This window comes from Chiloscyllium punctatum, chromosome 32 (genome assembly GCF_047496795.1).
Source record: "Chiloscyllium punctatum isolate Juve2018m chromosome 32, sChiPun1.3, whole genome shotgun sequence".
Taxonomy (NCBI): Eukaryota; Metazoa; Chordata; class Chondrichthyes; order Orectolobiformes; family Hemiscylliidae; genus Chiloscyllium; species Chiloscyllium punctatum.
In genome coordinates this window covers 54,351,802-54,373,198 of record NC_092770.1, presented here as the reverse complement: position 1 = coordinate 54,373,198, position 21,397 = coordinate 54,351,802, and the positions used below count along the sequence as shown (strand labels likewise).

Sequence of the window (21,397 nt, the reverse complement as noted above, 5' to 3'; positions counted from 1 at the left end):
AGTGATTGCACATTGAACTATTTCTGGGGCTGATGATATGCCAAAGGCTAAGTTGTTAAGGCAAAATTGCTCAAAAGGTGCAATGAAGATGAATAATAACCTTGACTTGCAGTCTCGGGGTGTTTGCAAAAAAGCATCTATAAGCATCTAACTTCATGATGAGTATGCTCTTGGCTAGTTTTACCAGACTGCCATCCACTGAAAAACTTTGGTGGATTTCCCTATGCACAGCCTTATTCAATTGAATATGAGGTCTGTGTGTAGCCTGAGCATATCATTTGGCTTAGGGACTTGTCAAAGCCCAATAAACCATCTTGTAGGCTGTGTGATTGGTGATATTACCACTCTGTAGTCTGCTGTTGAGCCATGCTTTAAATTCAGCAATGAATGTGGAACCCTCCTGGGAGGGCGCAAACGTACTGGCTTGGCATCTTGAATAAGGTGAAGTGATATTCCTCCTCGAGCTTCATGGACTTTGTAAGAACTGTGGGAAATATTGATGAAATACAGTTCCATTATTGCCCTGTGATACTGCATTCCTGTTTTCCAAAGACCTAATTGAGTGTGTGCATTCCTACTTGAAGGAGAAGTTGTATTGTTCTTTAAGACATGGAAAATCTTGTTGATCTCTCACCCTTTCTGGTTTAATGTGGTAGTGAACTGACCTTATACTTGAAGATCTGTCCCCAAAATGTTCATTGATCTAAGATGTGAAGTTGCTGACTAAAACTGAAACTGCTGAAAACAACAATGCTGGAGATCCCAGCAGGTCAGAGCTGAAACTACTGCCCTGGTTTCGAGTTTAATCTTTATCTCTTCACTTCCAATTTGCATGTCAAGAACCTCTAAATGCCTTCCTTGACTTCATTCAAGAAATTGGTTTTCCTTTTCTGGCTGTTCATTGTTTATTTATTGATCTTTCTGAATTTTGAGAACTTTTTTCATTTTTCTTTCTGGGATTTTTCTTTTCCGCTGCTTTTGTCACGATGATGTTTAAATCTGCAGTCTCTCTGCATTGTTGAGCATTTATGGACCTGTGGTATTGCTTTGCTGCACCATGTGAGCGTTTGAAATCGCTGCTGTACTAGTTCGTTCTGCTTATGGCAAGGAGGGTGACATTGCCATATTGTGGCTTACCCAACTCACCAGTTGAGCCAAAGTCTCAGTGTTTCCTCAGATAATAGCCCAGTTCTGAAGTCTGACCTAAGCCTGTGTCATGTACTGAATTGCTTATTCCGCAGTCAAATTGGCTTCTCATCAGAGCTGCCTACCATTGCCTTTCTGTGAATGAGTTTGTTGTTTAATGCTTCCCCATCCACCATGGCTCATGTGCTAAAAAGGTCAGTGATGAGCTATTCTATGGATTTCCCTAGCCACTGAGAACTTTCGTCAAATCACACTCACTCATTTACAAGGTTTGTTTTCAGTTGAAATACGCAGCAAATGCCTCAAGGATGGACTTGAAAGCTGCAGTAGTCACTTCTACACCCTGTCTCAAGAGGATGCCCACAACTTTAGCCCAACTGCAATAGGGTTAGGGTTAGGCATGCAGTAGTTTAATAATCTGGTGTTTCTGCCCTTTGTCATGCAAATCCAGTGATGCTGAATGGTATTCAGATCGCTGCTTCTGTTGTGTGTTGTGGAATCAGCTAACGATTGGTAACAGGGCACTATTCAAAACATCTATCCCATGTTGGTTCTAAGGGGCCTGTTTGGTTGACCATAGGAGAGGATGAACCACTAATGATTCATAAGAGGCACTTGTCAGACCTGATGTCCCTCTTCCTCTCCTGCAATAAGCTGCAAGTTAATTTGGCTTTCTATAGGCATATGGACGCATACATCTCCAGTGGAGAGTTATCAATTCTCACTTAAACCTTTTTAACTTTCACTGGAATGTACATTAATACCAGGTTAGTACACTCCTGTATGCAGTCAGGCTAAAGCTGCATAATTGGTGAACCATACTTATCTGATTTATGCCATCTGATTTATCCTTTCACTAACTTTAAAAGGTTGCAATTATCGCATAATCACCTAAAGAAATTTTCATGTTCTGGTGTAGTTTCCCTGTTCCTATTTTATACCTTCAATTGCTTACCCTCAGCCAATTTTGTACACCATTTACATTGCTGTTGTGACCGCTGGAGGAACTTTAGCTGGTAATCACAACATCATATTGACAAGTAATTTTTTGTTTATTTTACTTGGCCTCTTCTAGTACATTTTTCGCTAAACTATCCTATGACATAGTCTGAGATGATTATAGTGTTTTAAAACTATTCCAATTTCAGAGAAAGTTCACTTTGTGCAATAATACAATGGTCTTATTGTCCCTAACCCCGAAATAGATTTCAACTGGACTAGTATTGTTGGAATGATTGGACGACTTGTTTTTAATTTTTATTTCACCAGAACATCCATCCTTGATGCATCGTAATAGGCTAGAACTTTTCTTTAAAATTAATTACTCCTACATGTTTAGTTTCATCAATGTTTCTTTCTGACGTGCCCTGTCATCACTAAGCAATGTCTTAGAAGGCGACAAATGACATTGTATATGTTAAAACCAACATGATAGTAGTAACAATCGCGGTCCAGTTTTTATCAGGACGGGAGAATTGATACCTACTGAATGATGAAGATAAGGTCTTAAATTCCGAGTACAGTCGAATCACCTGCTCCAACAAATGCCACAAAAAGAATGCTCCATAGCTTGCTGAAGTCACTTTTTAGATTAAGTCATTTAGAAATAACTATCATAAATTGCTAAAAAAAAAAATTTGTAAAGATTTAAACAGAGTGAATCCAGTAACAGAAAAACTAAAATCTGCTTTCTCTGAAAATGGTTAACTTCTTCTGGAAAAAGATGAAGCCAAACATGATCAATCTGTCACACAGTTTCTTGCTGCTTTCAAGTAATTTTTTATAAAGAAATTTGCCAAACAAAGAAGCAAAGGATATTTGATTTCTTTAATCAAGCTGTGCTGCTGTTAAAACTTGTACAAAACTCTCTCTTCTTACAAATTAAAATCCAGTAAAATAATAGAATTCATTGATGGCATCACTGATGACTCTTTGGCTTATACTGCGGAATTATTTCACTTACAAGATGTCTCCAGATTGTTGTCATAGAGATCACAGTAAGATACTTTAATCATACTGTTTTTATTCTTTTTGATCAGTCTTGCTTTGATTAAAGCCAATCAAAGGATCAAAGGGTGGTGTACGTTTGCTAAAGGCTATCATCTTCCAGTATAACCAAGATGATAAAGCAAATAGTCCTCTCAAATGTTTCGAGTCCAAATTCATGGAGTGTATTGAACCAGCTTTCATACATGTTAATATCATTCTCCAATCACTCAAGTCAATTTTCTCTATAACCATGTCCAGAGGTTTTGAACTTTTCTTTCAAACTGTGCACAGAATTTGAACGTTTTTGGCAAGAGCAGCATCTGCTAATTCCTAATTTCCTTTTGAGAAGATATCATTGAATCACCTTCTTGAAATGTTGTTGTCCGGCATGAAGGTAAACCCATTGTGCTATTATAAAGGAAGTTCAGGTTTTTAATACAGTGGCACTTCAGAAGTGGTAACAGTTCCAAGTCATGTTGGTGTATCACTTGGAAGGGGGACTTACTTAAGATTAGATTACTTACAGTGTGGAAACAGGCCCTTTGGCCCAACAAGTCCATAGTGACCCGCCGAAGCGCAACCCACCCAGACCCATTCCCCTACATTTACCCCTGCCCCTAACACTACGGGCAATTTATCATGGCCAATTCACCAGACCTGCACATTTTTTGGACTGTGGGAGGAAACCGGAGCACCCGGAAGAAACCCACACAGACATGGAGAATGTGCAAACTCCACACAGTCAGTCGCCTGAGGCAGGAATTGAACCCAGGTCTCTGGCGCTGTGAGGCAGCAGTGCTAACCACTGTGTCACCGTGCTGTCCACAGCTGGTGGTATTACCATACCTTTGCTGTCTTTGTTCTTTTCATTGGATATGGGTAATGGGTTTGGAATGTGTGTCAGTGGTGAGGACAGTGAATGCTGAAGTTCGTGGATAGGGTGCCAATCAGCTTTTCTTCACTAATCCAGACAAATGGAGAATAATCCATAACACTCATGATTTGTCCCATGTAGATGGTGGACAGGATTTGGGGAGTCGGGAGACAAGTTACTTATTGCAGAGTTCTTAGCCTCTAACCTGTGATTGTACAGCAGAATCAGGTCTTTCTGATATGTTTATGGATTGCTTCAGTATCAGAGGCACATGAATGGCACAGAACATTGTTCAATCATCAGCAACTGTCACCACTTCTGATGAAGAGAAGGTTATTGATAAAACAGGAGCAAGATAGGCCATACATTCCATTGAGTCAGCCCCTCCATTTAATATGACATTGGCTGATTGAACACATCAGTCCCTTTCATCCACACTATTCCCATTGCCCTGTATGCCATTGGTAATCCAAATTTATCAATGTCTAAATATTCTCAATGGCTGAGCTTCCATAGCCCCCTTTGGTAGAGAATTTGAAAGATTCATAACCCTCCAATAAAGAAAATCTCCTCATCTCCATTCTAAATGCCAACCCACCCCCCCAACACACACACACACACACACACACACTTATTTTTAAATTATGGTTCTAGACTCCCTATTCAGAGGAGATATCATGCTATGCCAACATCTATTCCATCTATCCCTTTAATGTGTCATAGAATTCACTGAGATCACCTCACTTTGATACTTGGAGAGTACAGGCCAAATTTACCCAGTCTCTCTCCAGAAGACAATCTTGCCATCCTGGAAACATGGCTTTGTTGCATTCCTGCTTTGGCACAAATATTCTTTCTGAGTTAAGGAGACACCATATGCTATGTTGTTGGTTCCCTTACTACCTGCTGCAGTGTCAGTCTCCCAGGTATTTCCTGCAAGGGTCTGGCAGTTATTGTTGACACTACTGAGAGATTCTTTATGTTGGACTTTGAAGCCCCTTCCAGAATGCATTTGTGTCCTTATTTTCTTTGTGTCCTTATAATCTTCAATTTCTAAGTCACAGTCAACACCTGAATGAGTGCAGTGTTCTCTATACTCAAGTTTGGCTTGATGCCATAAGGTTTTTTGTCGTCAGTGTGTGATTTGAGCGGCTATCTCAGAAGCATTGCCCTGAACCTTTAGTTTACTAGAGCCATAAGGTTGTCAGCATGATAGTGTTGGAATAGCCAGAACTTCACAATTGTAACAATGAAAGTTAATCAGTTTACCCCAATAACCAAGTAAGCAATCTTCCTACACAGTGAATAAAATTGTTAAAATGGCACATAACTAGTGAATTGCGTCACTTTTATTTTTGGGCTCAATTTTTTGCCTCGTGAACAGGAAACTGTAGCCAGACAGCTCCCTGAATTGAGATGAGGGCAGGTTGACTGTCCAATAAATGGTAGAGAGTAACATTTTGAAGCTGGAGGACCAGTATGCCTCAGAAGAGGGTACAACTGCAAAGCAGTTTCAGTAACTGAGTGGGCATTTCAACCAGAAGGTACATCCTTTGTCACCTTCTTAAAACTGTTACCTTAAACATTAAGGGAGCAGCTCAGTCACCCACTTGTGGGAGTGGAGGGGGCCCTCTTTAGTATAGCATATGGCTGTACTTTCATCTAGACAGGTGGGAAAGCCACATAAGCTTTTGTTTAGAATGCTAGCATCCAGCTTCATGGGAACCGGTTTCCAGGCAGATGACCTGACCCCAACCACTTCCATTAGATCATGAAACTTTAAACCAACTGGAATTTCCCTATCTGGGAGCTCAATCCCTGATGAGTAAGATTCTTAAGCCTAATTGTCTGCCGCCATATTGGGCTGGGCAGTCTTTGCTGACCCCAACCCCAACCCTGACCCTGCAGCAACCAATGTCCATGCCAGTGATTCAGCAAGCTGACTGGTCTTGTAACATCTGCACACTTTCAACATTGTTCCTGTCTTTAAGGAGGGCTTGAAATTCAGCCTGTTTTTCATACTTAAGGTATGTTTTCAAATGAGTTACTTGTTTGTTTTTAAGGACAATCAGAACAAACTGAAGAAATTAAGCTTTATAGCTAAAGGAAATATTTGTTGCAGTCTTACACAAATGGGTGACAATAATTGAGAAAGAGGATCTGAGTCAAAGCAACGGTACTGGAATATTTATAGAAGCTTTTTAAAGAGACAGTGCATGAACATTAAATGACTTGTATACCACATTAAAGAAGGAATATGATCTCCTTTTACTCCCCTGCCCCAAAATCTACTACGGAAATACTTTTTCCTTTTTCACTAAAACCCAATTTTCAATTTCTGATGCTTGTGACTAAACTGCTTTCGGTGCTGATTCAAAATTTCTACCTCATTGTCCTTTACCTGAGCAACTTTTGTATTGTGATCCTGGGCAGTAATTTAGGGTAAGTTTTACTTGCTCTCCTTCATGCTTCTTTGTAATTCTGAATTTATATTTTTGCAGATAAGCAATGCATGGTGGAAACGAAACATTTCGGATCTGCACAATATCTTACCACTTCTCTGTTGGTCTCTGGGAGTAGTGCAATAATTTAGAGCAAAGAGGAAAGGAGCTGCTGAATTTTTGTTCAGGTCTTGGTTCACTGGGATCACTACAGGTGCCTTTACCTCTTTGCAATTTATTATTTCAGTTTTGATTCTGCTTTCTTTTGTTTACAACTCCCAAGTTTTAACTTTTCACCAGAAATCTCTGACGTGCTCTTCAGCTCGACTGTTCTGGCTCCCGTGCTCTTCCCTCTTCCCACTCATCCTGCCTTGAGCTGCCTAGTGTCCCCAGTCCTGGTAATACTGGCAGCCCTTACCTTGTACTGCCTCCTCACACAGGACCAGCCTTAGTTTAGAATTAGAATTAGATTTATTTTCACACATATATAAAAATGCAGTGAAAAGTACTTTCTTGTGTGCAAACTGCAAATTGTTGTCATGCTCTGGCACCATCTTGAAACGCTGGAACATAATGAAAGATTTTGCTGCAATGGAGTTCATCTTTCCCTCTTCTCGCACCCTCTGCAGCTACTCCGTTTGTTCCTGGACATTGATTGGAGTTTCTAACGGGCTCCAGGGCCTAGATTACAGGCCCAACTCTGCATGTCGCCACCACTCCCGCAACTGCTGTGTCTGAGATGGTCTGGTATCTCCTGCTCCCCACTTTGACTCTCCTCCAGGCAGCGATGGGGTCCTGGCTCCGGCCTCCTCCACTGTCAACACTGAAGCCTCCAAGCAATGGATCTGGGCCTGGGTCCAACTGATTCCCCCCATGGGGGGAGAAAAACCTGTGGAAAGACTGATCACCTTTTACTGCTACTCATGAGGTCCACGCACCAGGGCTCCTTGTGGTTGGTTGTGGGAACAGGGCAACAATTCAAAATTTCTGTTGTGATTGTTTAACTCTCACTTTTGATACATCTAGTGAATCATAATGCAGCACCATTATGTACTAGCTACCAAAATTAGAATAAAGTTTTCTGTCCCAGTTCCAAAAGCCTTGTGTTTTTGTTTAATATAAATCGTTCACTCAGGCTGAAGTTTAGATTAGATTAGATTAGATTAGATTATTTACAGTGTGGAAACAGGCCCTTCGGCCCAACAAGTCCACACTGACCCTCCAAACATCAACCCCCCCAGACCCATCCCGCTACATTTACCCCTTCACCTCACATTACAGGCAATTTAGCATGGCCAATTCACCTAAACTGCACATTTTTAGAGGAAACCAGAGCACCCGGAGGAAACCCACAGAGTTCATTTCGACCCTTGAATTACAAGAGGATAAATTATTGACTCACCTGAAAGGTTCTAACACATAATGAGGTTTACTTAAAATATTTGTAGAAAATAGTTACAGATTTAACAGATTGAGAAGGAAGAGAAAATAAAACAATAACACAAAGATGACAAAGCTACTACCTTACTCTAAAACCATCAAATAAATGCTTGAAAAATGCCTGATATTAGAATGCTCAAATACATCTCTAATACACAGTCTTTGAAGTTGCCAATTCCTTTATAATTGAACCCATTCCTCCTCAGACTGTTGGTCAGATTTCTCCTTCATGACTGTCGTACCAATCTCCTTGAAGCAACAGTGTTCAATAATGTTTAATCTGTTAACCTCCTTGTGAGGGATGGATCCAGCTCTTATATTGACAGTCAAGATTAAGGTAGTGCTGGAAAAGCACAGCAGGTCAGGCTTTTGCCTGAAACGTTGATTTTTCCTGCTCCTCGGATGCTGCCTGACCTGCTGTGCTTTTCCAGCACTACTATAATCTTGAATCTAATCGGCAGCCTCTGCAGTATCCACTTTCTCCTGTATTGAAAGGCCATATTGTTCCTTGAAGATTCTCCCAAACCCACAGTACCCAATCATTTCTTTCTTTAAAACCAAAAGATACCTTTTTTAAAAAAAAATGTTGTTCATATTTACTCATTTTCTTCAGTAATTTACTGTCACATGCATCCCCTTTCTTAATCAACCTTATGGATAAAGAATTCTAGCAGAACCTCAGAGGCCTTGGGCTTCGCCAATTTGGACAGTATTTAAGGTCTGTCTGAGTACCAATGTGTCCATTTTACCTGCACTGTTTCATGCTGAGAGGTTCATCTTAATTTCACACTTCAGTCAGTTTATTTGAGAAAAGCTGAGAACAAAGAAATTCTATTCTCTGTCCAGTTCAATCCCTGCACTGCATCACAGTTAATGTGGTGAAAGTTTTTGAAGTGAATTTGTTTCATTTTGCTTTTACTTTCCAACTGTTCACTCCATTTTCAGATATTCAGATGTGTTTTGGGAGATCCGACATTGTCAGTGGGACTGAAGCGTAGCTTTGCTGTAGGCAATCACCATCTGTGGTCTGATAGAAAGTGCAGTTAGGTGAACATTTTTGGAAAAGGAAATTTATTCACAAAGTAGTTCTTTGCTGAAATAAATCGTAGTGGGTGAATGCTAACACAAAAGACTTCATTAAGCCAATTTTTCTTAAACAACAGAAAATCTAATGGAGACTGAAAAAATGCAGCTAATGACTGCATTTTCATAAAATAACCATCGGAGCGGATTCTTTATAGGTCAATGCAACAATGTACTTTATGTAATTTTAATTGAAGTTTGAAGTTCAATCTTGATAAAATTTATAGTAATTTAATTGAATACTGAACCTAATATTCCAGTTATTATTTCATTTTTAATATGCTTTCAAGATCAACTTATTGTGATAATGTTTGCAAAGGAGAACAAAGTTAAATTCAGAATGTCATCATATATTTAGGTACAGAATCAGTGACAGAACATTTATATGCAACTTTATTTCCATGATGTGTACCTGTTTTCCATGTTTGATGGGTATGTTTTAAACAAATGGTTGCCATAGCAATCCTGCATTTACAAATCCTTTGCACTTGAGATAAGGTTAACTTCTATTACAGTAGACTAGCATACTATATTACTTAAACATAAAGCTAGATTTCCTATCTAGTAAAGCATAGCATTATTCATTACACCACAGTGTAATTACTATGAACAAAGGAACTATAAGCTCAGCATGAATGTTGCTTATTGACATGGGTTATATGTTTGAGCAAACTTTTTTTTGGCAACCTGTGTATTACATCTGCCAACTCACCAATCAAACATTGGCAAAAATAATATAAGTCTTAGTTACTTACTTAGTGAGGATGCATTGATCAAAATTCATTCTAACGGCATTTGCCAAGTCCTTTAGAAAAGAAACTTGCCCTTCTTTTGATTGTAATCAGGTTTTCTGTTCATATAGCGCATGAGCTAGAGCAGGGAGGAGGTCATGGCATAATGTTGAACTTGGATTGCAAGGTGAACTTTCCACTGAATATAAAATGTAGAGGTATTTCACTTGCCTTGCCTCTGTTATTTATTTCAAAAATTGTTTTAGAATATACTGTATGATTGATTTTTATTTTAGGTCAATTGTTCTCAAGGTTGTTTTATCACTTGGGTTTTGATCATATGTCATAGACTAACTGAAAGATTGATTGCTATGAATCTTCAGTACCTCCATTATCGTTGTCTCATGCGACTACTAGGATTGTGGAAGCGAAGCTAGATCTTGGTCTATTTAACCTAACCATTTCTATATTACTTTTCCAAATGTGACTGGATATCAGGATGCAACCATACAGTGCCATACAGGTGCACAAATAGCATATATAAATAGCAAAACTCTACTTTGTTTTAGTTTTCCATGTTTATCTTCTTTTAAAAATGGACAACTTGCTGGTTTTCTGGAAAACTCATAAAATAGCTGAGGCTGATCATATTTTCTGAATCTTCTGGGCCCCCTGCATTATGTAGATATTCCAGCAGAAGACACCAAGGGCTGCCTCTAGTCAACTCTGGACAAAGAAAACCCCCAAAGCTCATAATGTTAAATGGTTATGAATGCTATTACAGTTACCTCTTCACTTGCAATGGAAAGTCTGGAGGAGGCAAAGCTACACTCTTAGCTTAATATTCTTCCAATTAGCCCACTGAGATGGGCACCAGCACTTAACATGCTTGTCTTTGTAACATGACTGAAAGCTGACCTTGTTGAATTATTTCAGTATATAGTTCCGGGATTCAAAGTCAATTGCTGTTTGACCTCCAGAGAGTGAGTGTAGGAGTCCAGGCTGAATTCCAGCCTTGGACAACTGTCTGTCTGGAGTCTGCACATCCACCCCGTGTCTGCGTGGGTTTTCTCTGGGTGCTCTGGTTTCTGCCCACAATCCAAAGATGTGCAGGTTAAGGTAAATTGGCCATGCTAAATTGCCCATAGCATTCAGGGATATGTAGGTTAGGTGCATTAGTTAGGGGCAATGCAGAGTAATAGGGTAGGGGAATGGGTCTGGGTGGGATACTCTTCGGAAGGTTGGTGTTGGGCCAAAATGGCCTGTTTCCACACTGTAGGGATCCTATGCAGGACAAAAGTTCAAAAGGAAAGGAGTGCATCAAACAATACCGTGCTGTATTGACTTTGGAGGGGAAAACTTGCTCCCATTCCTGCTTTGTCCAAAATATTAAAAAAGCTTCTACCAAAGAAACACATGAGGCAGACAAAATGGTCGACTCTCTGCTGTTTGCAGCCAAGGTTGTCACAACACTTGAGTATCTGTTGGCTCGCTGGAAATCTCTGCCCGTCTGCCACCAAGACAGCTTGTTTCAGCCTCTTCTACATCTTGGAGAAACCTGACTGACTGCTGCAATGACACATATCAGGTTACATGGCCAATTTGCCAGTTGGACCATCTTTTGCATATGCTGGGTAAAACTGGTGGCTGTTCTGAGCCACTTGCAATGCTTGGAAATTTAAACCATTTAGTGTTGTGGTTACTCTTGCTGGCCCTCAGTGCTAAATTATTTAAACAAAACCTGCTTTTGTAAAGGTATATTAATGTTTTGTTTGAGCTTGCATTCTTTATCTGTTGATGGACCTCTGGTGCTATTGTTTTATGTCAGATTGAAGTCCACTAATTCTTGAGTTGCAGCATTACTTCATAATTGACCAATAAAATTATGTGCAAGGAAATGCACAGTTAGGAGACATATTTACCAGCTCATATCATCCTCCCACTAAAACACATTTTTTTGGCCTTCCCTTCACATCCCAAAGCACTTCAGAGGGAAGTGATAACATTTGGACATGGAACAGAAGAGCAACCGGAAACTTGAGAATAAGATTGTGGAGTGTTATGTTCAACCTTTTGAAAGCAGAGGGCTTCACAGAAGTAAGCACTGTGGCTTGGCTTAGAGGCAGACTGAGCAGATCAGTGATGCTAACTGGACAGGAACAAGGAGCAAATAATAACTGAAGGGTCAAGCGTGCAAGAATTGAACACTTGTGTGAAATGCCAGATGGCAACCCATAGTAATAAAACCATATGCCAGCAGCAGTGAGCCTCTTCAGAACAGAGAGGTGCAAATGCAATGAAAAATAGAATATTTTACATTTCTTGTGATGAGCTGCAACAGAATATTTCCACCAGTTTGTAATTCAGTAGTGTGACAAGAAAAAATGATGCCTTTTAAGAGAGATTTCTAGATAATTGGCACTTCTGAACAGAAGTACCTTTAAAAACAGTTGACAAGTATTGTAATAAACTTTTTCCTTTTGTTTTGTTGCAGTTGAACAAGCAACAGCTCCAGACAGTTAAAGACCGATTTCAGGCCTTCTTGAATGGTGAAACACAGATTATTGCAGATGAAGCATTTTGGAATGCAATTCAAAGCTACTATGAGGTATGGGTGAACCTTAGTGATTTGGCTGTTCGTTTGGATCTTTGGCTGTTTCAAGTCTTTTTGCCACTCTTCAGAAGGTATTCTGTTCTGCTGGGTGTTTTTATGGTTGACCTTAAAGGGCAACACCTGTGATATTGGAATTATTGTCTTTTCTGCAGTGGTTCCTGGATTGACATTCAGAAAGGGAATCTTGACCCATTTATTCTCCTGCTGAGGTGAATTATAGAATCCACAACTCTCAACTGATAGAGGTTAATTAACTTAGAACAGAAACTGAGATTTGCCCCCTCCAACTCCATTTTGATTTAGCCCCTCTTCTCTTCCCCTGATCCTTTCTCTCCCCACTTTTGATGGTTTCCATTGCCCTTAATGAGTTTTACATGTAAATTATCCAATTGGAAACATGGATGATTTACTGGTGTTGGTTAATACATGGAAAAAAAGTCACTGATTTGGTGTGATGGTTAAAAATCAATATTCAGTTGTGCGCAAGAACACTTCTAGATGAAAAAAAGAGCAAAACCTCATAACCAAAATTTGTTGATGATTCCAAACTACGGGGAAGTAGCTCTAACACCAAGGAAAAATGGCCAAAGAAACATAAGATAAAGGAACAGAATTAGGCCATTCAGCCCCTTGAGTCTGCTCTGCCATTCAATCTTGACTGATGTGTTTGTCAACCCTGTCCTCCTGCCTGCCCTCTAACTCTTGATCCCCTTACCAATCAAGAACTTTTCTATCACTGTCAAAGGTTGGACCTTCACAGCCTTTTGCGCTAATGAATTCCACAGAATGGGTCAAATAGTTTTAACATTGATAATTGAGAGGCCGCTCACTTTGATAGGATAAACCAAAGCATCACCTATACTTTAAAATAAGCTGAATGGGAGAGAAGAACAAATGAACGTAGAGATAAAACATCTGTTACTATGGAAATAAATGCCATCTCTTATAAGTAATACAAAATACTAATTAAACTATGGGATCTATTTTTCCAGGTACATTAAGGCCTTGTTTTAGATTGCTCTGCTTCATCCCAGTTATTCATAGCATTGGTTAATTTTTGGGGCCTTTTTCAGTTTTGTATTGCTGTTTTATGTTAACATAATTTACATGCATTGTGGTCATTGGAATTGTGCATCATTGCATGTCAGTGTCTATCTGCAATCTTCTATTGATTCTTTGCAATGTGCAAGGGGACTTCACAATGGCCTATTCAGGCCATTCCTGGTACAGTCCATTTGTTCTCATCCCGGGGAGGAGAGTGAAGTAGAATCAGGAGGAAAGACTGCTCTCTACTGTGATGGGACTGAAAACAAGGTTGGAACTTACGCAAGTGATTAGTGGTGAGGAGTGAAAGTAGGTGGGGCTTGAGGTGAGTGTTGGCAGTTGTGGGCAAAGTGTGAATTTGCTGCCACTGCTACAGTCATGGCCTTTCCAATTCATGCACCTATCCTGATATTTTGCACCATTTGTGTACTGGAGAGGGGTGGGCTCTGAAGATCACGTGGGGAATAATGGCGATTTCTCATTTTCCTGCTCCTGGATTTCTAATTTAAAAATTCAGGCTTGAAGCAGAGCACTTCCAGAGAAAGAGATGAAAACAGCACTTTACCAACTATTAACCCTTGCTTTCCATTTTCACTGCTGAAGTGGAGCTTTAATATTATTTGTTGGTATTATATCATTTGGTTGACTGTCATCACTAGTTTCCAGTCTAATAAATACTGCCCACTTTGTATTTCGAATATGTTGCCTCAGTAGAAAAGCTGCACACTGACATTCCAAAAATAGCCATTTTAGACTAGATTAATTACAATGTGGAAACAGGCCCTTCGGCCCAACAAGTCCACACCGACTCTCCGAAGAGCAACCCACCCAGACTCATTCCCCTACATTTACCCCTTCACCTAACACTACGGGCTATTTAGCATGGCCAATTCACCTAACCTGCACACTTTTGGACTGTGGAAGGAAACCAGAGCACCCAGAGGAAACCCACACCGACACGGGGAGAATGTGCAAACTCCACACAGACAGTCGCCCGAGGCCGGGAATTGAACCGTGCTAACCACTGTGCCACCCATCATGTGAACTGCAATTAGAACATAGAACATAGAACAATACAGCGCAGTACAGGCCCTTCGGCCCTCGATGTTGCGCCGATCAAAGCCCACCTAACCTACACTAACCCACTATCCTCCATATACCTATCCAATGCCCGCTTAAATACCCATAAAGAGGGAGAGTCCACTACTGCTACTGGCAGGGCATTCCATGATCTTACGACTCGCTGAGTGAAGAACCTACCCCTAACATCAGTCCTATATCTACCCCCCCTTAATTTAAAGCTATGCCCCCTTGTAATAGCTGACTCCATACGCGGAAAAAGGTTCTCACTGTCAACCCTATCTAACCCCCTAATCATCTTGTACACCTCTATCAAATCACCCCTAAACCTTCTTTTCTCCAAAGAAAACAACCCCAAGTGCCTCAGCCTTTCCTCATAGGATCTTCCTACCATACCAGGCAACATCCTGGTAAACCTCCTCTGCACCCGTTCCAGTGCCTCCACATCCTTCCTATAAAGATTCTTCCTATAATAATTCTTTCCCTTCAATTAAAATGGTACCTCTACAATATTTAGAAACTTGTTTTTAATTTTGAATTTAGTTTAGCTAAGAATGCACAGTGCACATGTATGGTGCAGTATTTCAACTTGTACGTTGATGACCCACAGGAATCTACAATAGTAGCGTACAAAGCTTTGAAAATCTGAGATAAAAACAAAATGCTGGAGAAGCTCAAAACATAACATAACATTGAGACATAACATTGAGTCCAATGACTTCCGTGGTTTCTCCACATGTGCACCCATACCTGCTGAGTTCTTTTTGTTTTTATCTGCAGGAACCTAACTGGTTCATTGATTCCTATGGGACACCTTGCTTCACTTAAAGTTATTTTGCTTCAAGTCATTTTTTTCGGAAACCCGACCACGACTTCAAATGACTCCCAAAGTAGACTTCAAAAGTAGCAATGTGATGTTCAGCTTGAAAATGCCATGCACATTTCGTAATTCCAGTCTCTCTCTCTTAAAATCAATGATTTGGAAATGTCGGTATCGGACTGGGGTGTACAAAGTTTAAAAATCACACACCAGGTTATAGTCCAACAGGTTTATTTGGAAGCACTAGCTTTCAGAGTGTTGCTCTTTCATCTGGTGGTTGTGGAGTATAAGATCTAGGATACAGAATTTATACGAAATAAATTCTGTGTCCTATGATCTTATACTCCACAACCACCTGCTGAAGGAGCAGTACTTCCAAATAAGCCTGTTGGACTATAACCTGGTTTTGTGAGTTCTAACCTTTTAACATCAATATGGAAACGCTAGAAAAATCTCAAGAATTGTACTGGATCTGAGACGTTACAGCTATTAAGAAAGATTGAACAGATTTGGGCTTTATTTTTCTTTAAGAGAACCTGTTTTGGTGCTGTACATCTCATTCATGCAATTAGTTTTATCAAGACTGGTGTAATTATGTTTGGAGAATAGATGTAAATTTGGAAGCCAGAAGTCAAGTAAATTCTATATTTGTCTGACTGCGCCACATGAATCAAAGCACTGAAATGGATTGCAGTTCCCTTTTTTTAAACCAAGCTTTCCTTTCAGTTCTAGACTCAAGTTTAGGTATTAACATTGGTCATATTTCTCAAAGGGTGCAACGTCTCTGCTTCTGTTCAGTGGCTAAAGGCCCATGCTTGGTCATTAGGAAAGCCTATTATCAGAATAATCTGTGATGCCTCTTACAGTTAAATGCTTGCCAAGTCGCTCAATACTAATTAAGTGGCTACAATGAAAAGTTAAAAGAATGCTAATTTTGAGAGTGGACCTTCTAAATGAGAGGTTTTTTTTTACCAATTGCACTGACTAAAATGGCTCAGAAAAGGAATTTAACTAATGACTTCAATTTTTTTCCATGTTCAAAATATATTTTAAAGTGGATCAAAATAGCTGGCATTTTCAAATATTCAGTCAATGATTTTAACTGATAAACTGTTTTATAAATTATTACCTGCAGGGAGCCATGTGATAGAACGTTGTTAATAAATGTGAAGATAATTTTGTTTAACATCTAAAATTATTGCTTCACAAAGAATGAGCATAAGGGACAACGAGGCTGCCTGTACAAGTCACTTCCAACATACTTGTTGACTAGTCAGATTCCTATAGAACCAAAGTAGGAACTGCTGGAAAGGCTCAGCAGGTCTGGCAGCATCTGTAGAGAGAAGTCAGAGTTAACGTTTGGGTCCAGTGACCCTTCCTTAGAACTGTAGTCCAGGAAAATTATGTTTTTATGCAGAAGATAGGGTGGAGGGAAGGAGGTAAGGAGTAAATGATAGGCGGGGATAGAGCCCAAAGAGCAGTTGGACAGACAAAGGAGTGGAGAATGATCTGGCTGGGAGGATGAATGGCTATTAATGGGGATTGTTAGTGGCTGATAGTGGGTTGTTTGTAATAGCATAGCATGTGAAAACAAGGCCTGGAGTGTTGGGGCTGGGGTAAGGACATGGGAGGAGTACAAACCTTGAAGTTATTGAACTCGATATTGCGTCTGGAGGGCTGCAAGGTGCCCATGCAGAAAATGAGGTGGTGTTCTTCCAGCTTGCGCTAAACTTTGCTGAAGCACTGCAACAAGCCTGAGATGCAGACGTTGGCAACAGAAAAGGATGGCATGTTGAAGGGACAGGCAAGAGGAAGTTTGATCTTTTTTGCAGACAGAACGTAGGTGTTCCACAAAGCGGTCACCCATTCTACCCTTTGTATTCCCCAATGTAGTGGAGACCACATTGTGAGCAGCAAATGCAATAGATTAGTTTGTGTGAAGTGCAGATCAAATGCTGCTTCAGCTAGAAGGTGTGTTTGGGCCCTTGGATACTGAGGGAGGAAGTAAGTGGGCATATGTTACACCTGCTGTTGCAAAGAAGGTGCCCTGGAGCCGGCAGGTGGTATTGGGAGTGAAGGAGAAGTGGACCAGGGTATCCCGGAGGGAACGGTCCCTGCAGAATGCTGACTAGGGAGGGGAGAGGAATCTGGTGGTGTCCCACTGGAAGTGGCGAAAATGGTGGCTAATGCTCCTCTGGATGTGAATGCTGGTGGGATGGTAGGTAAGGACAAGGGGGACCCGTGGGCGGCACAGTGGCACAGTGGTTAGCACTGCTGCCTCACAGCGCCTGAGACCCGGGTTCAATTCCCACCTCAGGCGACTGACTGTGTGGAGGTTGCGTGGGTTTCCTCCGGGTGCTCCGGTTTCCTCCCACAGTCCAAAGATGTGCAGGTCAGGTGAATTGGCCATGCTAAATTGCCCGTAGTGTTAGGTAAGGGGTAAATGTAGGGGCATGGGTGGGTTGCGCTTCGGCGGGTGGGTGTGGACTTGTTGGGCTGTAGGGCCTGTTTCCACACTGTAATGTAATCTAATCTAAATCTAAACTATCATTGTTGCAGGATGGAGGGGAGCGGGTGAGGGCTGAAGTGCAAGAGATGGGTCAGACCTAGTTGAGGGCCTTGTCAATGATGGTGCTGGGAATCCTAGGTTGCGGAAGAAGGTGGACTTTTCAGAGGCTCCCTCCTCGAAGTTGGTATGATTGGAACAGATGCGACAGAGATGGAGGAACTGGGAGTCTTTATGGGAAGCAAGTTGAGGAAAGTTATAGAACACAATTACCTACTTTAACATTGTCCATATCTTTCGTTGCTCTGGCATGACTGAATGCTTTTCAGACACTGTATATTTTGTGGGTGATCTGAACCAAGATTAGTTCATGTTTGAATGAAAGGTTGTTAAAGGCATCGACAAGAGTGAGGGATTGTCAGAAGCTTTCATCAAATGTTACCAGCTTCCTGCTGTGCTCAAGGAAAATTCAGTCTATACTACTGAGGTGAAATGTATGTCACTGTGGGACCTGCTTCACTGCACATGCAAATATGTCTTGGAGACTAAAGTGATTGTCTGAGCCAAGAACATTAATTGACAGTGGTTTAGTATATCTTCCTCATTTTGGATGATTTAATGCCTGAAATCTGGAATTAGTATTTGCGATCATTCCACTTCTAAAACCCAGACCTCTGTGACATGTGAATGATCATTAGAGCTGTAGGATGATCTATGCATTTTAAATTGGCTTGTGGCTACAGTGAGGACACCATGGGTCATAGTCAAAATGGTAAGGTTATACGAACAAGCAATTTATACTTTTTTTCCTGAGCCATTACCCTTCCCCAGATAGCTGATGTTTCAAAGCTTTGTGACGAAATATTGAATTTAATTAAAATCAAAATCTAAGTCACAAATCTAAGTTGGCAGGAATCCAGGTACAACTAATGAGAAATGAGGTACAAAGCAAAAATACTTCCCGTATCTTTATTCCTTTTGTGTTGGGGGAAATTACAATTTGCTCTTATTTTTAATTGGTTAGGTATAAAGCAGCTATTAATCAAAATGTGGACAACCTTTGTTAAGCTTTACCAGAAATGTATTGGTCTGTTCTGACCCTTTACTGAACTTAGTGTCCATCTCTGAGCAGGAATCTGCATTTAATTTTAAGTGAGACCTAAATTAACATGATAGCCCCATTATGACAATATCCAAAATGTTCTGGTGTTGAATAATTCCTTACAATTTGTTATTTATCATCCCTTAATAAACCTGCACATTAATCATTCCAAGGAGGCTAATTCTGCCTTGATCATGTGATAACATGACAATGCATGCTGGCCTTTGTCGTGTGCTTTAAGGATTGATGTCAGCAGATGGCCTAGTCACATGGTGTGGGTGTGCTCTAATGCACGTTGCCATGGTGTCCAAGGTTCTACTGAGTTGCTCTGGGAAAGTGTTTACCAGGGACAAGTGAGCAGAGCACTTAAAAGGCTGAAATTACTATTTAAAAGGCTGCATCATTATTCCTTTGACAAAATCTGCAAGTGGCTAGTGGTTAATGATCTAGGGAACTTCATCTTGTGGTGTAGTTTTGGAACTCTTACTGTGAGAAGTGTAGCACAGGTGAATTGCCCTGTTTGGGAAGCCAGGAGATGGGATACAGTGAATAGTTAGATATTTTTCTTGAGAGGAGGCACCTCCTGCAATAAGTGCTGTGTACAAGAACCAAAAATTGAGACCAAAGGAAACATCTTCTAGGGGAAAGTGAGGACTGCAGATGCTGGAGATCAGAGCTGAAAATGTATTGCTGGAAAAGCGCAGCAGGTCAGGCAGCATCCAAGAAGCAGGAGAATCAATTTTCGGGCATGAGCCCTTCTTCAGGGATGAGGAAGGTGTGCCAAGCAGGCTAAGATAAAGGGTAGGGAGGAGAGACTTAGGGGAGGGACGTTGGAAACGCGATAGGTGGAAGGAGATAAAGGTGAGGGTGATAGGCCGGAGTGGGCGTGGGGGCGGAGAGGTCAGGAAGAAGATTGCAGGTTAGGAAGGTGGTGCTGAGTTTGAGGGTTGGGACTGAGAATGTGGCTGAAGAGCTTCTTGCAAGGATGCCTTGTGGGCGGCACCGTGGCACAGTGGTTAGCACTGCTGCCTCACAGTGCCAGAGACCCGGGTTCAATTCCCGCCTCAGGCGACTGACTGTGTGGAGTTTGCACGTTCTCCCCGTGTCTGCGTGGGATTCCTCCGGGTGCTCCGGTTTCATCCCACAGTCCAAAAGATGTGCAGGTCAGGTGAATTGGCCATTGCTAAATTGCCCGTAGTGTTAGGTAAGGGGTAGATGTAGATGTAGGGGTAGGGGTATGGGTGGGTTACGCTTCGGCGGGGCGGTGTGGACTTGTTGGGCCGAAGGGCCTGTTTCCACATTGTAAGTAATCTAATTTAATCTAATCTAATCTTCCTTGAAGAAGCTCTCTTCCTCCCTCTACAAGGATTTCAGTGAGTCCCTCTCTCACTGCACACCCCAGGTTGTCATCCCTGCCCAGAAGCTCTTCAGCCACGTTCTCAGTTCCAATCCTCGAACTCAGCACCACCTTCCTAACCTGCAATCTTCTTCCTGACCTCTCCGTCCCCACCCCCACTCCGGCCTATCACCCTCACCTTTACCTCCTTCCACCTATTGCGTTTCCAATGCCACTCCCCCAAGTCCCTCCTCCCTACCCTTTATCTTAGCCTGCTTGGCACACTTACCTCATTCCCGAAGAAAGGCTCATGCCTGAAACGTCGATTCTCCTGCTCCTTGGATGCTGCCTGACCTGCTGCGCTTTTCCAGCAACACATTTTCAGCACCAAAGGAAAAAGCCCATGTCAGAACACAAAATAGGCTGGGGACTATTTCACCTGACAATGCATCTGCTAGAAGTTTTGATAATTACGTGACCGAGATAGTGACACTTACTCGGCTTTCCAAAGTTCACATACAAATATGCAACAGTAGACCATACTTTATTGTCATCACACGTAACTGAGGTGGTTGTTACATTACCAATGAGAAATGTGAGCCCACAACTTAGCTCTGCTCCAAGTTGTGTTTTTATCCTCTAGGCATGAATTTTTCAATGTGATACGTGTTGTTTTAATGTTGTGGAACAGAGGTTAGGTTGAAGGCTATTAATTTTAATGTCATGGATGGTAACCTACAGGTCAAGATGCTTTTACTTGTAAATCACCACAGTGAGAGGAGAGTGCTCAGGAAGGAAAGGAAATGAAACACTGCCGCTGGCTGTCAGAGTGAGGGATAATTCAAAGCACTCAGAAAATAACGGTTGACTCTCTAAATAAAGTCACCTTATAACTGTCTATGAATTGCACCCATAATCATCTCCATGAAAGCTGGTGTGGTGACCTACTGGTTAACACTACTGCTTCACAGTGCCCAGGGACCCGGGTTTGATTCCACCCTCAGGTGACTGTGCATCTGTGGAGTTTGCACATTCTCCTCGTGAATGCGTGGGATTTCTCCAAGTCCTCTGGTTTCCTCCCAATGTCCAAAGGTGTGCAGGTTAGAGATGGATTGGCCATGCTAAATTGCCCCATAGTATGCAGGGGTGTGGAGGCGAGGTGAATGCAAGATTACAGGGATTAGGTAGGGG

The 21,397-nt window shown here is 41.3% G+C and overlaps 1 protein-coding gene across 13 annotated transcripts in view; it reads left to right on the top strand.

Moving 5' to 3' along the window:
- Positions 1 to 21,397, top strand: part of LOC140458187 (calcium-dependent secretion activator 2-like) — a 746,655-nt gene that overhangs the window by 156,933 nt on the left and 568,325 nt on the right. For all 13 annotated transcript variants that reach the window (XM_072552408.1, XM_072552415.1, XM_072552410.1 and 10 more), the window contains exon 2: positions 12,199 to 12,312. In XM_072552408.1, the coding sequence (XP_072408509.1) occupies positions 12,199 to 12,312 (114 nt within the window). The remainder of the gene's footprint in view (positions 1 to 12,198; positions 12,313 to 21,397) is intronic.